The sequence below is a fragment of the Mycetomoellerius zeteki genome, unplaced genomic scaffold (genome assembly GCF_001594055.1).
Source record: "Mycetomoellerius zeteki isolate Tzet28-1 unplaced genomic scaffold, Tzet1.0 scaffold458, whole genome shotgun sequence".
Taxonomy (NCBI): Eukaryota; Metazoa; Arthropoda; class Insecta; order Hymenoptera; family Formicidae; genus Mycetomoellerius; species Mycetomoellerius zeteki.
Genome location: NW_017257455.1, coordinates 168,691 through 185,801, shown reverse-complemented (window position 1 = coordinate 185,801; position 17,111 = coordinate 168,691). Strand labels below are relative to the sequence as shown.

The 17,111-nt window shown below is 32.5% G+C and overlaps 2 protein-coding genes across 14 annotated transcripts in view; both read right to left on the bottom strand.

Annotated features, from left to right (window-relative positions):
• LOC108726946 (longitudinals lacking protein, isoforms N/O/W/X/Y) overlaps positions 1-17,111 on the bottom strand; it is a 245,629-nt gene that overhangs the window by 141,259 nt on the left and 87,259 nt on the right. Inside the window, exon 7 of one of the 13 annotated variants that reach the window (XM_018454799.1) lies at positions 3,009-3,413. The exons of the other annotated variants lie outside the window; for them this stretch is intronic. Coding sequence (XP_018310301.1) covers positions 3,040-3,413 — 374 coding nt within the window. The 3' untranslated portion in view covers positions 3,009-3,039. Of the gene's footprint in view, positions 1-3,008; positions 3,414-17,111 lie in introns of those variants that run through there. 13 annotated transcript variants of the gene reach the window in all.
• On the bottom strand, positions 13,344-14,548 carry LOC108726959 (longitudinals lacking protein, isoforms A/B/D/L-like). The gene is made up of 2 exons (XM_018454819.1): positions 14,480-14,548; positions 13,344-13,939 (listed from the first exon to the last, which is right to left on the bottom strand). The coding sequence occupies exons 1-2, from the start codon at positions 14,529-14,531 to the stop codon at positions 13,671-13,673; spliced, it is 321 nt and encodes a 106-aa protein (XP_018310321.1). The 5' UTR covers positions 14,532-14,548; the 3' UTR covers positions 13,344-13,670.

Sequence of the window (17,111 nt, the reverse complement as noted above, 5' to 3'; positions counted from 1 at the left end):
CTCGTTTCCTGCCGGCGTACTGGGCACCTGAAAAATTCAAAGAGTCAAATTAGCGATGGCGTAATTCGTTCTTCGGATTTTCGTTCTCGATCGAAATCGTGGTGTGCACGGATCCGTGTTGACGAATAGTAGAGAGAAGTAAGATTAACATAAGAACAAACGCACGCTTCAGTTGAATCAGTGAAGTGTACTCTGCGAGAATTCTCACGGAGTGGATGTGTCAGATGTTCAAAATCGAAAACGATCGATGCTAATTCATGGTTGGAAAAAAATTGTTTGCCACGAATAGATGAGAGATTACTCATCTAGAAAATACAGTACAGATTAACATGGATCGTTCTCGTTCCTATGGTTCATTATATTCGCAACAAACGAATGCGGCACAAAACAAGTCAGATCGGAAAACATAAATAAAGCCATACAATTTATTTCGCACGCAAAACTCGAAGCTGAATTGTAACCACACAATGTAAGACACATCAACTCGACATACTATATGATAAGCTCATGTGTCACTCTGTAGTCCATTTATATCCTATTTAAAATTGTTGAAGTAAACCTTTTGTGGCTGCGATAATATTGCATGCGAGCTTATGTTAAAATTAAACAAATAAAACTCAGAGTAAATCATTTAGTATAAACTTATGATTCGCAACTATGATTTCCGATATGATATATTTCTTATCATTAATATTACAATAACATCTTACATTATTGAAACATAAAAAACAAAAATACTATTAAGTAAAAAATTTAATTATTTGTAAAACAATTAAGAAAGCTTCAAATACTGAACGCATACACAGCAAAATTTATTAAATCGTTGGGGATTCAAGTAGTATATCACAGGTTTACGAAAAAGGAATTATTATGTAGAAAATTCTATTGAAAGGTATCTCAAGAAAAATTTATTCACGTATATAAGTAATTAGTATTCCGCTATGACATCATTCAGATAATTTATTCTCACATATGTAAATCGTCGATAGGAATATATTTTCAGTCGATAATTGGTAATCTCGCGCTATGTTCAAAACATTTTGTTCACACCGACGGGATGATTCGGATGCCATCGCCTGATGTGTCTGTAAACGTTCGAGGACGAATTGTCCTTTTTGTGACAATATGGACACGCATATCGCGGTGTTTGGCCGCATTTATGTCTAATCAGGTCCCACGTCCTCCGGAAACCCGCGTTGCATTTCGCACAGATGTAGCTGGTCACCGGTCTTACATTACGCCATCCCGATAGTTGTATATCTGAAAGCAAGCCAGGACATTAATACAATTTTTCTGATTTTTGTGATTCGCGTCACACGAAAGTCTCGCTTCCCGAGACTGAACGACATCGTAACGCAGTCAAGCGATACGATTCTAATGCCGTAGCCTGTGTTATCATACGTCCAAAATCTTTACATTACACCGTACTTAATTCTGTACGACAATTCGTTGTCGCGCAAACATTACGTGAAGATTAAAAATCGGCATCGCTCACCACGCTTCGAGACGTTTTGGATCTTGTTTCGTTGTACAAAAAAAAATAATAAAAATCGGTACATCACATACATGACTGCAAAACGCATAATACTGATGTGTGAGTGCATCTTGAGGAATAATGAAGCACTTTATTTCCCTTCGTGTTACTTTCGAGTAATCAAGCGACGTGCAATAAATACGAATTTTATTCACTATAAATACATGTGACTTCTCTGACGATACACTCTTGTGAAAATTATGAATCCATGAAAATCCACGTAAATTTAAACAATATAAAACAAAAAATATCTGCATTTTATACAGAATATATTCACATAAAATTGATTGACAATAAAACTATTTTAAACTATTTTTAGATCATGAATCATATGAATCTCGAAAGAAATTTACATAAAAATACACAAAAATTTCGAGAATACTCATGCAGTTTATAATTACTTGATGAAGGTACAGACGTACTTTCTCGGACGAATCAATCGTCGCAGTTACGTTGGCCTTTTTTTTACTATTTTATTGAGGTAAACGATACATTCGAGCATCGTAAACGAGTCAGATTGTCGACTGTACATAAGTTCGCAAATAGTATACATTATAATGTAATCGAAGAGTAATTTCCAAAAGCGTGGTCCATTTCTTTTCAGATGCAGACCAAAATCTCGATACATTATTATACACATTATTAAAAAAAAAATTAAATTTATTGAGATTAGATTTAAATTCTTTTGGAAACGTGTTCTTCAATCGTTTTATTGCAGTCACGGACTTTGTAATTCTTACATGATAGGAACTCACAATTGAGGAAAGAAAATCGAAATATATTTTTACATTTACAAATTTTACATTTACATTTACATAACGCACATTTGTGTCTATTTTTTCAGATATTTCGAATTTATACACATTTCGACGAAATGAGCACTGTACATTCTTCTTATGCGCGGAAATAAAAACGAGTAAAATCTTGAAAAAATAATTCTTTCCTATATATATTTCGAATTAAAATATCAAGTTGACGAGCATTAAATTCAATAGAATTTAAAAATAAATTTGAAATTATGAAAAAAAATACATAAATAACGTTGATGTAATTTTTCATCTAGACACAATATGCTTTTTCTATTAGATTTATTATAATAATATACTCTACTTTTTTATTTATAATTATGTATATTATCAATATGAACAAAAACTGTCATTTCTTAAAATTCAGAAAGATTATAAGATCAATTAAACGCAAGATCTAAAAGACTTCTTTCTGCTAACGAAGAGAAAATCAAATCAAATTTTATATCACCAATCTAAAATTAAAGTGATAATTATATATATAGTATAAAGAAATTAAAAAGTCATAACGTAAAATAAAAACGATAAATGTAAAAATATATATATGTATTTATATATTTTATAATCATTATCAATTATATTACAATAAAATAGATAATGTTATAAACCAAAATCTTTTTTTCTCCTTTCTTCTTTTCTCTTTTTACAGCCACTTTCATCACCTGTATCACAAAAATGTCTTGATTTAGTCCACACAAGTTAAGGTGATTGCCCGATGGCAGACGGCGAATCACGAAAGGAAGAGTTAGGTGAACGAGATGACTCTAATCTGTCAACGTATACCGGTTTTCCGTTGTGTCGCAGTCTGATGTGCTTGTAAATATTCGACGAGCACTTATCCCTCTTGCTGCAGTAAGGGCACTTGAACCTCGGCTCCTTCCCGCAATCGTACTTCATGTGAGTCTTCAGTGTCTTCTTGTAAGTGTAGCCGGCATTACATCTGGGACAGTGATACGCCATCTTTCCGGACTGCCAAAAGGGTCCGTTTTCGCGCTTGATCACGTTCTGGCTACCACTGTAATTCACGCTCAGGATGTCCATAATACGAGCGTGGTAGGGCTCCAGGAATCGTCCTACGAACAGGAAGAAGGAGAGATACGATTAGTCTGGATCAAGAACACTGGACGAACGTGTGACGTAACTGTGGTCAGAACAAAAAAGAACGTAACAGGCGACACGATAAAAGGAAGACGAATGAGCAAAAGATGTAAATGAAGAGATATCTCCAAATCGCGTCTGTGTCATCACAATCGGAGAGACGCATGAGGACGGCGAAGTAGCAGAGTAGAATGTGGATCAAGTAGAACATGGATCAAGTAGAACAAGGAGAATATTCGACGGCTTACCAAAGTGACAGGATACAACGAGGGATGTCTTGGGGGAGAAAGGAAACAATGTCGCAGTGTTAGAGATCTTATTATCGTGATCGAGCGTACATCCACCAGAAGAATCTTGAATAAACGGAATACGAAAAAAAATGGACTCTTCGCTGTAGATTCCTCAGGTACCGTATTCCTTTATGACATCACCTGTTGATCCAGCGGATAATCTCGTGATAGATAATCTCGTCGCGACGATCTCATGGTAGAGAAGATCAGGACTTGATAATTCGGTTGACCGGTGTCTCGACGAAATGTCATTTGTCTTCCGTGCGAAGATATTAAAACGTTCTGGATTCAGTATAGCCGATACGCTTGAATGCTGTTGCCCTTATGATGCATCCTGATGTGCCTATAAGTGTTGGAGGACTTTCTATCTTTCTTTCCACAATAAGGACACTGGAACCTCGGAGCTTTTCCGCACTCATGCCTGAAATGTGTCAGCATGTTGCTTTTCTTGCTGAACGAGCTGTTGCACTGTGGACAGAAGTATCTCTCCTTATCCTTGATTATATGACGATCCCTACGGAATACTGAAAAAAAAAAAACAGATCGAGATCGAGGTCAGTGAAAGTATCCCAAACTGCGAAATATATTCCGCACGATTGACGAAAAGTCCAGAAAAAAACTAATTTTATTAGACTCAAGAAACAAAGCTGTAGTCTTTCGCTATTATTTTTAATACTTACATGCTATCAATTATAATATCGTATTTTTAGCGATATCATATATTTTAATAGCAATATTTGTTGCAAAATTTTTATATTGAATCTTATTGAATCAAATAGATATCTTATCATGCTTTACTAGAATATCAAATAATAATGCTCTTAATCTAAAGAATTTATATTAATATATAATTATTATTGTTGTGTTAAAAAGAAAGAGTCAAAATTATATATACAAAAGATAATATAATACTACGTAATTATGCAAAGTTAAAACAAAAATATATAAAAAAAAGTATGCGATTATGCTTAATTAATATAAACATGTACTTGGGATTAAATCTTATAAAATAAATAATTACAGAAAAAATAGCGAAAGAAGATATAATAACAGAGTTATAAAAATTTGTTGATATCTAATCTTGAGTTTAATTTTTTAAGAAAACTATTTGTTGTTAATGATGGAAATAATAACAGCGAAAAGAATTGTTAGCTAACAAATATATTCTTTCGTTGAACTTGCTTAAATCCAACCATCGAACCTGAAAAAGAAAAGTGTACTTTCTAATCGCGTAATATTATCGTCTTTAAAAAGATATTTGTTTAAAAAAATTATCAATATTATAAATTATAAGGAATGCGAAAGGATGATGGTCTTAATCGATCAATATATGAACAACAACGTTTATTGCTCAATGATTAAGAAGTAATTACAAATTCACAGCGCAACATTTTGTAGTGTAAATTTGATCAAAAACGCATAACTAGTAATTTATTACTTATAACATTTTTCGTTCTTTAACATTTTAAGATGAAAAATAAGTATAGAAAGAATTATATATAAATAACTCACATACAATTAAACAAATAAATAATTAACTTCTTTAATAGCATCTTTAAGGCCTAGTTGACGAAAATTAAAAAAAACGCAAAGATACTAGAATATATATATATATATATATATATTAAATAGAAACGGCACACGTATTGTTAAAATTAATTTAAAGAAATAATATAATTCTTAAATTAACTGCTGCTGATCAATCATCAAGTTAATTAGACTAATTAGCGAAATAGTTTAACTATAGCTAGTTCTGGTTTCGATGAACTTATCAATGTCATGTATTCTCTGTCGATTATGGAAATTCATAAAAATCTTCAAACCGATCGTAATAACTTTGCGTCATCACATCAAGTATTGTCAAAATATCTTCATCGAAACACTATATTCATACAAAGTAAATTCATTTTTGATATTTCAATGTTGAGGTTAAAAGTATCTAGTTATTCACTTAAAACAAAAATCTCTCTCTCGCGGAAAATCATTCACTATCGATAATATTTTCGCGTCTCTTGGCTTATTACTACAATCGATTTGGCTTAAAGAAAGGCATGTGCTTGTGAATCCTTCGCATATGCTTGTACACGTTCGAGCTGTACTTGGATTGGTACTCGCAGTAGATGCATCGGAAGAAGCGTCTCTCACGATGATCGCCACGGAATCGTTGATGTCGCACTACGGCGTCCTTCGGTGAGAAATTGTGAAGTTCGACCGTATCTCGGGAGTAATGGGGAAAATTGGACCAGCTATCATTGTAGGACATGGATCTACCTGGAAGAATTGTTACAAGATCAGAAGAATTAAGCTCTCTTATAAATCAACGTCCCGACAATAATGCACACATGTGATTCAAATAGACTTGGCTTCGGCTAATGACCTGCAAGATATACTTATCACTGTTACATATAAAACTTACATGATATCAAGCGAAAACATAAAAAGCAAATCTACACTCGAACGCGAATATTGTCAGCATACTTTCAAGAATGATACCATTCTTCTTCGATGATGATTAAAATACGGTCTAGAATTGAAGAAAAAAAATAAATCTCCCATCTCGTACTGTCGTCTCCTGACAATCCATTTAAATTGGTTCACCCTACTTAATTGGAAGATGAAAAAATGCATTTGATAATAGGATGACGAGTTAGCTATAAAAATACAACATAAAATATGTCATGCACTTTATAACATAGTGCTTATAAATAATATTCAAGGAAATAATTGATTGATGAGATATTTCTTGTTGTCATTTTACTGATGGTATTTATAAAATATGTTCAAATACATATATAATATATATATAATTTTACATTTACATTACGACATTGATATAAAACATTATTAACGCATGCTAGTTGCAAATCTTCGAATTAATTTTTAAATTTTCTTTGAAATTATCCATTTCTGTTTTAAATAATTTAAAATAAAAAAATTCGATTCACACACACATCTAATATAAATTATTACGATATAATAAATTACGCAGCATACATTGGGAATTACATGCCAAAAGAAAAGATAAACTTATTCAGATAAATTTAAAAATTTGCAAGTTTTTTCTGCTCTTAACTAAATACCAACATAAATATTCCCATACGTAGATAATATCCTTAATGAACGACAAAAACAAAGATCCTAATATAAAGAATAAAATATGGGAATTAGGAATGCCAAAAACACTGTTTTAATCATCTCTTTGACAACTTTTATAAATCGAATATATTAAATAAAATATATAATTCTTGAACGCGCGCGCGTGTTAAAAAAAAATTAAAATATCATATTGTCATTATCATCATATTATCAATTATAAAGAAAATATAAAATATCAATATCGCTGCACATCCGTAAAAAATGAACATCTTTTTAATGAATGCTCTATGATCTAAAATTTTAAGTAATACATAACGCGCATGTATACTTTTTTACATTAATTTTCCAAAAATGCTTTATAAATCGAAATCGTACTTTTTGAAAAAACAAAAACGGAAACAAGACCATTGATATTATATTTCATTAAATATTTTTTCAATTTTTTATTTTTCGATAGATATTTTAAATTTGAGGAAATATTGTAATAACTTCAGAAAAAAGTTAATTCATGTAGAATAGCTGGAAAAATTAGGAAAAAAATTACAGATAATAATAATATTCAATTGATAGTATTCAAAATTGATTGAAAACTGTAACTTCGTGAAATGACAATGTATAAAATAATTTGTACGGTTCAAACACATTCCAAGTATAATACACATACATAATTATACAAAAATTATTTGTGATGATTTTGTTTCTAATAAATGAATTTCATTTTTAATGAGATATGTGGGATTTCTCAGATTTTAAAATTTAAAATTCGCATTTTATTTCTTGCTTGTGTGAAAGATAAATCTATTTCGTATTTCTACGTTTCCAATCATAAGTGCCTATGCATTAAATAATCAACAAATGTAATTAAAAATACACATAAATTTGATACTTGTTTAGATTACTTTTCTGATGCTTTTCTTTTAAAATAAATCAGAGAAATCTCTCATCACCTCATCATGTCTCAATATTTTCCACGTTATCAGTTAAACAACAATCGCAGCAAATAGCGCTTGAAGACTATGATTACTTTCAACGTGGTTGAAAGAAGCCTCATGAGAAAAAATAAAAATGGCTATATTTATCTGTTTACTTCGGAATACATACAAATTCCTCGACATATCACAAATATTCATATCTTTCATGTTTACGAAGTATTTGCAGAATTTAAATCGCGCCGATCGGCTAATTCAATGTCAATTTTTAATAACAATTATTTTCGTTTATGCATATAATTAACATAAGTTAAATATGATTACATTTTGTAACGCAACATATTATAAACTTTCAGTTTTATCACAGAAATTTGTTATTTGCGCATAACTATCATTTTCAACCATTTGATTGCTTTCTTTGATAAAGATGAATATCGGAATAAAAACAAATGATTACGTCAATCATGATTAATTTGTTAAATATAAATTTATTTCTCATCTCAGCTTCATGTAAATCTAATAATAATCTAGAAGCTTGACAGTTAACTTTTATTAAAAAAAAGTATCAGAATTATTATATTTTTTAAATCACAAAATCAATCGCATTGTGGATTTATTTAAAACGATTTATTAATCGCACGTAATTACTCGCACGATTAACTGAAAACGCCTGTATTTGCGGTACAAATTTCTTCTATAAAACATCCTAAGGGAAGGGGTAGGACGAGGTATCTTTTTCTGAGAGGAAGAGATTTAACTCTATCTCGATACGTATATATAGAATATAGATGAATATATATATATATATAAATTAAGCTATGTCAGTCTCCAAATCGCGTTTAGTACAACTTGACAAATCGCAGCTCCATATTACGGTGCTTCGCCCGGATGTGTCTGTACACAGCTTGCGTGTACTTGCTACGCATATCGCAGTGCGGACACTTGAAGCGTGGCATATCGACGCATTCTAGTCGGTAGTGTCGGCTCATGCCACCGGTAGTGCGGAAGACACGGGCGCACCTAGGACAGGGAAAGCCACGCCGATTCACGGAGGCTTGAAGTCTGAGCGTGTGACGGGAATTACGCACGACGCCGTGGTACTTCTGCAGAATGATCGGTCTGAAATCTGCAAGCACAAATAGAAACGGAAATCTATGTTAGAGCGGCGATACGCAACCGGTGGTCTCTTAATAGCGGGAGAATTCGAGGAGCAGCGAAGAGGACAGGAATGCGCAGGAATTTCGGGATGCCTCCTTTTCCTCGGAAATGATCGAAGATCGTCTCGATCTCATCTGTATCGAAATGTACTTGAAAATCTAAGCTATATGCATATACGTAAGCTTCTTCGGTATTACACCCTAAAATTAGTCTTACTACAGTTAAAATCATAAATCATTTCAATTTTATTTTTGCAATGTTAATTAAAATAATTATAATACAGTCATTGATATAGTTGTAATTCACGTTCAATTATTCGTCCGAGTTCTCCATTTTAATCTACAGATTTGGATAGTCAACCAACCTTCAAAGAAACACACTGAGAGAAGCAAATGTCATTTTTTTTTAAACAGGAGTCACTGCCGTTAAAGAATATACAAATGAAACGATTTCGATTTTATTGACGACTGTATACTAATGTCTTATTGGTATATCGTACAGAGTTCTTCTCATTGTGAATTAGTAGAGCTTGTTCAGCATGACCTTCTGTCCCGTATGGATCTTCCTGATGTGATTGTAGATCGAGTGGGACCATTTGCTCACATGGCCACAATATGGACACTGAAAACGCGGCAGTGAATCACATTCGTATCTATAATGCCGGTACATCGAATAACTCTGAGAGAAGGACTTCTCGCATTTCGGGCATTGATGCCTCCGGTCGTGCGAATCAATAGTGCTCTTCATCGTCTTACGTAAGTGTTGCTGCTGTTGCGATCTTCGCGACATCGTCTGGGATAGCTCTGCCTCGTCCATCAGTCCGTTGTCCCATAATTCTGAAACCGATGTCGTCTCGTGTTAATGATAATTCGCATTAGTCACAGTGATAACTGTTGGCACGCAACTATGACTGCACAATGGCAATACGCATGAAACAAGGAAACCAACGGAGTCTCCTTCATGAAAACGTTCATGAAATTGTGTAACACGGACACAAGCCGTAATAATAACCGAATATAATAATCATGTTGTCCAACACAACTGCATCCTGTCTCGACAAATTTTAATCCACATTTTTCAAAAATTTAAGCAGCTAAGATATTTTAAGCTTATAATTACATCATTATTATATGCCTAACAAATTTACTGCTACACGATAACGCTGGAGCCTAATATATTCCTTGAACTCAAGAATTTCGAGGAAAAGAGAATAAACAATCACCTGATACATCAGGCTGGGACTGACAACTTATCCTTGAGAACCAATGGGAACTTACAGAAAAACTCTTTAGATTTTAGGTGTGACTAGTTTAGTACTATTCACACCTATGTACTACTACTATTATCACCTTACTTATTACTATCACTACTACTATATCACCTTACTTTATTACTATCACACAACAGATGTAGTGGATATATTTACGACGCAGCAGGTTTCTTCATTTTTATGTTCGTATTTATGAGATTAAAGAGCTTGAGTCTTTGTAGCCATAAATACCTAGAAAAGAATATGTAACAAGTATATCTGTAATCGATTATTTTCATTATCAGCTAATTATTACATAATTTTTGCTACAGTTCTTACGTGAGATTTATTTCAAGTTCCAGTAGTGATATAACAGAAGAAACACATTTAGGTCTTTCGTGAAAATTTATTGCCATAAAATATGCCACGCAATAATAAAATATCATCCAAATAATAGAAAGAATTCTGAATTCTTCTTCCTGTATTTTTATTTTTTACATTTGGGAACGCTATGTACAATACAGTCTTGAATTCTTTAAAAGGATAAAATTGCAGGTTTCAAAACCTGAGCAGCTCCTAATTACGCAAATTAAATTAGCAATAACTTAGTATAAAGATATTTAAAATACAATACTTAAAAAATACTTTGGAACCAATCACAAATCGAATACAATCAGTTATGCGACACATTATACATATACATATCTTTTAACATTTCGCACAATAATAAATTATTTTCTCTGAAATTCTCTAATAATCATACACATGCACACACAGAGAAAAATAATTTCCCAGCACAATAGATTTTTTATGTTGCTGTAGCAAAATCGATCAGTTTTTATGTGGGCAACAATAAGATCTGTTAAGAATATTAATTGCTATTTGCTAAAACTATGTATAAATTATTTTGAGGCAAGAATAAATAAATGTTTAACTATCAAAGCTTTTTATTGTATTATGAAATGAACAAAGCACATTTGCTTTTGAAACCCATGATAAGCAATACAGATCTAATTTACATCATTAATACGTACTCTCAAAAAGTGAAATAATACTCTCTTCACTGTAAAAAGTAATATGTTTTATTCCTGTCCCCATGTTTTAAACACTTAAAGATGTTTTAATTTTAAACTTTTTCAATAGACAAAACATTACGTGTTTAGATTAGGGCTCTAATTTTATTCCGTTTTTCGAAGATACGTGTAAAACGTTTATCCGTTTATATTCGCTTTCAAAAAAACGTTTACTTGAAGGTAAACGTTTACACGTTTAATTAACTAATTATACGTGTAAACGTGTTTTCGTTTAAACGTATAATAGTTAATTACACGTATATTCGGAAAAACATTTCTAATAAACGGATATACTAATTATACGTGTACACGTATTTTCGTTTAAACGTATAATAGCGAGCCCTAGTTTAGATTTAAAACGCATAGTGTTTTAAATCCAAATACGTAGTGTTTTGACCATTAAAAAAGTTTAAAACTAAAACATCCTTAAGTGTTTAAAAAATGGAGACAACAATAAAACATTTTAATATCTTAAAATTAAACACTTCTTTTTTCAGTGTTGCCCTGAAAAGGGTAGATCGATTAATGATCGCCCTGAAAAGAATATACAGTAGCAATGATAATTTTGTTACAACAGCAAAATTACTTTTCTCCATGCATGTAAGCTTTTTCCACTGATTCCACTGATTCATCGCGAATTGATTTTGGAGAACGAAATCATATTAGAGTCATAAAGACAACTACACCAACTTATATAATAAGAGGCAAATAAAAATCCCTATCAGTCAATTCGGCGAATAGATCCGGAAGTATAATCTCTTCGATTTTTCACACTGGTTCACGTTCATAGTGATGAAGACGTCACGAGCTCAGTAAAGTTTCACGAGAGTCACTAGCTCCTTCGGATGCATACACCTTACATGTTGATAAATGTTCGAAGTCTTCTTGCTGCAGAGATTGCAATATGGGCACTTATACCTGGGCGCTTTGCCGCACTCGTACCTGTAATGACCGAGCATGGTATCCCGTCTGCCGTAACCGTTGTTGCAATTTGGACAGTGGAATTTGCCGGTGCTCGAATTGTACTGTGTAATATCCCGTTTCTTCATGTATTTCTTCCGGTGCATCATAATTTCCATGGGTCTGCCACCTACAAAAGATCGTGCCACGGTCAACATTGTTATTCGCTCAGGGTATGTCTCGGGAACATCCTGTTCAAGGATGAGAACGCACCAAGATTCCATGCAGAAGAAATATTCGCGTTAAATAAGTGAGATATAGAGAGGATAAACAGATACTGAGAGAGCATAAATGAACAGAGAAAAGACGCAAAAGAACGTAAAAATCTGAGTCACGTAAACGTAACTCTTGAGAGTAAAAGTCGTTTTTCAATAAAACATTTTTATTAAAACTTGAAAACAAGCGCACGTTCGGTCGCTTTACATGACTAAGTACAATGTCAGGTAATGAGATGTAATGACTTAATCTTTCTATATTATTCAATTATCGCAGATTTTCCAATAAAAAAAATACACATCTCAAGTAGAATCTATTTAATTCGTGTTAATCTATTTCTATATCATTTCTTTTACTCAAGTCGCTATCGGAAATTGATAGTCAACTCAATTTCTCCAAGAAAGAAATAATTTTCACTAATAAAGTTCTATCTTATAAGTCTTATATATTATTAAAATGTAGTTCAATCTTGCATAAAAATATCTCGTGTATTTGTCTAAATCACGTAATCTGAAACACATTAAAAAATAAAAATATCAACTATTGTGCTATTAATTATCACATTAATCCTCTAGGGATAGCATCTTCTTGACATAAAAAAAAAACAATTTTTTACTGCTTTTGCTCAAAAATTATTAAGTGAAGAATCGTGTAGCTTTTCTTACTGAGAGAAGTATGATATTTCAGTGTTTAATGCTACATAATTTCCATCTTCAGCTCTTAAATATAATTTGCACAGATCCCGATTTTACTTCGAATTTATTTTGAATTTTAATTTTAAAGTGAAAAAAAATTTGTAACACTTGCCCCTAGAGAGTTAAGCAAATATTCATCTATAATACACATGTAATATGATATTCGTATATAAAAACTTTTTTACGGAACTAGATGAATAAAGGAACAAAAAACAGTGGTACAATAACGAAAAGGGTATAGAACTTAGAACGGAAACCAATCTTCCAAAATCCATTTGAACACTCGGGATAAAAATACAAATGTTATTCTTGTCTTGTAACATGCATTACATTCAAAATACATATAAACGAAAGTAACATTTAATAATCGCTAACAGGTACAAAAAGACAGTATTCTCCTAGGAATGAGGCTCCAGTAGAATAGACATTTGTCCCAGCTTGTCTCGTGACTACCGTCAGTGAAGAAGATGCAAACGCGTGGGCACACGGGACGAATCACGCGTTAAATCGACGTTCGTACTGGGTGCCTTTAATCGCGCGTGCCATGCGTGGCCGCGCGACTTGTCCTAGAAGAGAGTGTTGCAGATGACCAGTTTCGACGGGTGCTTGTGCCTGATATGGTCCTGTACATTGAACTTCTTTTTGCTAAGCATGCCGCAGTAGGGGCACTCGAAACGCGGCGGCTTGCCACAATCGTACTTGTAATGGGCCGTGACAGCGCTCTTCGTAGAGTAGCTCTTGCGGCAGCGCGGACATTGGTAGCGAATCTTCATCTTCCTCGGACCCCTACTGCTCGGTCCGATCCCCTCGGGCCACGGTAACATTTGTAGAAACGCTGAAAAAGACATGGAAGTGCGCGATTAGCTCACTTGGATGCGACGCGTACGAAGGGAATCTTGGAGTAAGTTCGTGATTCAGATACTCTCTTTTTTCTCTCTTTCTATCTCTCAAACATTCCGAAACAACAACACGCAGCACATTCGCGTGAGAAAACAATTCGTAAAGTTTCGAGGACTCGGAGGATTCAGAAAAGAATTGTGAACTACTCTATATGTATGCCGATAAATACTTGAATAAATACTGATACAACAAACTATTTAAATCAATTCAAGGAAGAGAATATTCCCGAGGGCAATTATTTTACGTGATTACTTTAATTCCATCCTCGCGTACATGAGGACAGAATGACTCGCTTTGTTTAGTAAGAAACGAACAAGTAAAGCAGTTAAAGGTATCTTCAAGCTGTGCACGAACGAACTGCGCGGTAATCGATCGATTAAATATCGAATGGTGACGAAGAACTAGATGAAATGTGTCTACGAAGATAGAGTGTTAATCCGAGGAGTAATGTGCGTCTAACTACTTCAAAACTCACGGTTGCTATTGTTTCCACGAATTATTGTCCAAGTGATCCACGATCTAAGCATGTCTTATTCTGCAAAAAAATAGAGATGTTAATAAAATAAGCAACAGTCGATCTACATAAAATATTCCAAAGAACAATATACATATCTAAAAAAAATATTTAATTAGATTCATCGATCGTTTTCGAATTTCTGTGTAAGAATTCCTAAGTTAAAAATAACTTCTGCGTTTGTTAAAAATAAAACTAGGAATAAAGGATAAAGATCGAGGTGATTATATTTGATAAACCTTTTTACTTAATTCTTAACATTATTAATACTTTCTTTCAAAAAATAGATACATTACGTTAATATACCGTTTACAGCCTTTATTTCTGATTTGTTGTGTATTCACATTACTCTTAAAAGATATTGTATTTAATATTGTTTATGTAAATATTTTTATTTAAAATATAAAAAAATCTAAATTATTCCACAAGTTTAATAATAAAGTTACATACTATATTGCAATTTATTCTTGAGAGACAGAAATAGGTAGTGTGATAATTTTAAAGCCTATGATATATACAAAAACATAAGGTAGTAAGACGTAAGCAATAAGTTGGCTAATCATCACAGTAGAGACCGTAAGGCCAATAGCAAATCCAATGTTACGATTTTCTTACTGCTTTACATTTTTGTATGTGCCATGGGCATAAGTTTCGATCCAGGATGCTTGACGCGTATATGCTTGTCAGGATTTTTGATGCGTACATGCTTGTCGACATTGTTAGATTGCTGCTCTTCATATCATAGCAAGAACACTTATGTATATGTCGGCGGGCAATCACATTCGAATCTCAAATGGCGCAATACGTGACACATATGCTGATAGTTCTTATTGCACTTCGGGCAGACGTATCTATTATAAACAAATTTATTTTTCTATATCATTTAATAAAAAATTTAAAAAACAAAAATTTATTTAACAATTTATTAATGAATTAATAATATTTCATTTTATTCAAATTATTTAAAATCATATACAACATATCTATAAAAAATTACACGACAAAAAATTAATCGCAATTAACGAAAATATAATTTTAGCAGTTTGTAAGAGATAGTTATAGTATATTACGTGATTACATGTAAAAACTGAAAGTATTAAGATCGAATTAATCTATTAAATAAAAAAAACGTATCCAATTTAAGAAAATAATATTTAGCTATTTCATGCTTCACACATACATGAATAAATCGCTTTCCATCTCATCTCGAATTTATGTACGAATGCTTTTGTTTCAAATTCCTTGATAATGTTTCTGAATTTGTTGTGCATTCGAGACCGATGACAAATCTGAAAACAAAAATAAAATGGTAAAAAGATAGCACTCAAAGTACGCTGACATTCCGAGATTGATTGGAAAACGAAACAAATATCACAAAACATTAGAAACTTGTAGGATAATTCTTTATTAATCTCAATTGTATATTTTCATCATTATCATACATTTATTATAAAAACAGTCAACGTTTATTCTGACAAACAAATTAACACAATTAATAACTAGTAAAAGTGTAGATTTCGGTGCTAGAAGAACATCAAGGAGTAATGGTTCGTTTATAATTCTTGCATGATTGATATTATCTTTTAAACATTTATATACAAATTGTCTGTCTACAAATTTACAAGTCGCATCAACGTGAAGATCACTTTGAATGCAGTGAACATTTCAAGAATAAATTTCTCTCTCGCAGAGACTACCTCTGAATAAAAAAAATAAAAAATTCACATTATTCGCCTAAGATTAGCCTCGAGAGAAACCTCTACTCATCATCTACATCATATATCTACATCATATATCGCACAAATTTTGCGGTTTTCGTCGCAGAAAACTACGTAAATGTAGATCGCACCTCAAACATCCACAATATTTAACTTTATTAAAGTTGAAAAAACCATAAAACAATAACAAAAGGGCAAATTAAGAGTCAGTACGTTAAAAATATAGTTTGAAAAATTGGTGAAAGCATAAAAATTAAGTTAGATTACGTCAGAATATAAATATAACATTTAATTAAATAAATTAAGTATCAAATAAGTAACAGAAAATTCTACAAACAAGTTTCGGCTACACGATTGAGCCCTCTTCAGATACAATTTTACATAGATTCAATATACAATAAGTTACGAAAAAACGCATATTAAAAATATTCGGATATAAAACTCTAAGCAGATCACACGCCATTCATTAACCGTGTCTCTCGAATATCAAAAACCATGTGTAAATTACTTTAAAATTTCTCGGAGAAAAACGGTTGTATGTGTGGTATAAGCCATTCGTAGGCACAAAGAGAACATAGCGCTACAATTAAAATATACTATCTCACACATACGATCGTCGATACAGATCGACACATACTGAGAAAGGAGACGGATTGTCAGTAACTGACGGATTGTTCGTTACTAATAACGAACGGATTGTTCTCTTTGTGTCTACGAATGGCTTATACCACACATACAACCGTTTTTCTCCGAGAAATTTTAAAGTAATTTACACATGGTTTTTGATATTCAAGAGACACGGTTAACGAATGGCGTATGATCTGCTTAGAGTTTTATATCCGAATATTTTTAATATGCGTTTTTTCGCAACTTAT

Excerpts from the sequence above, each read along its gene's own strand:
- LOC108726959 (XM_018454819.1), bottom strand. The coding sequence starts at position 14,531 with ATGCTTAGATCGTGGATCACTTGGACAATAATTCGTGGAAACAATAGC. Across the intron at positions 13,940-14,479 it reads TCGTGGAAACAATAGCAACC|CGTTTCTACAAATGTTACCG; the intron begins GTGAGTTTTGAA and ends TGTCTTTTTCAG.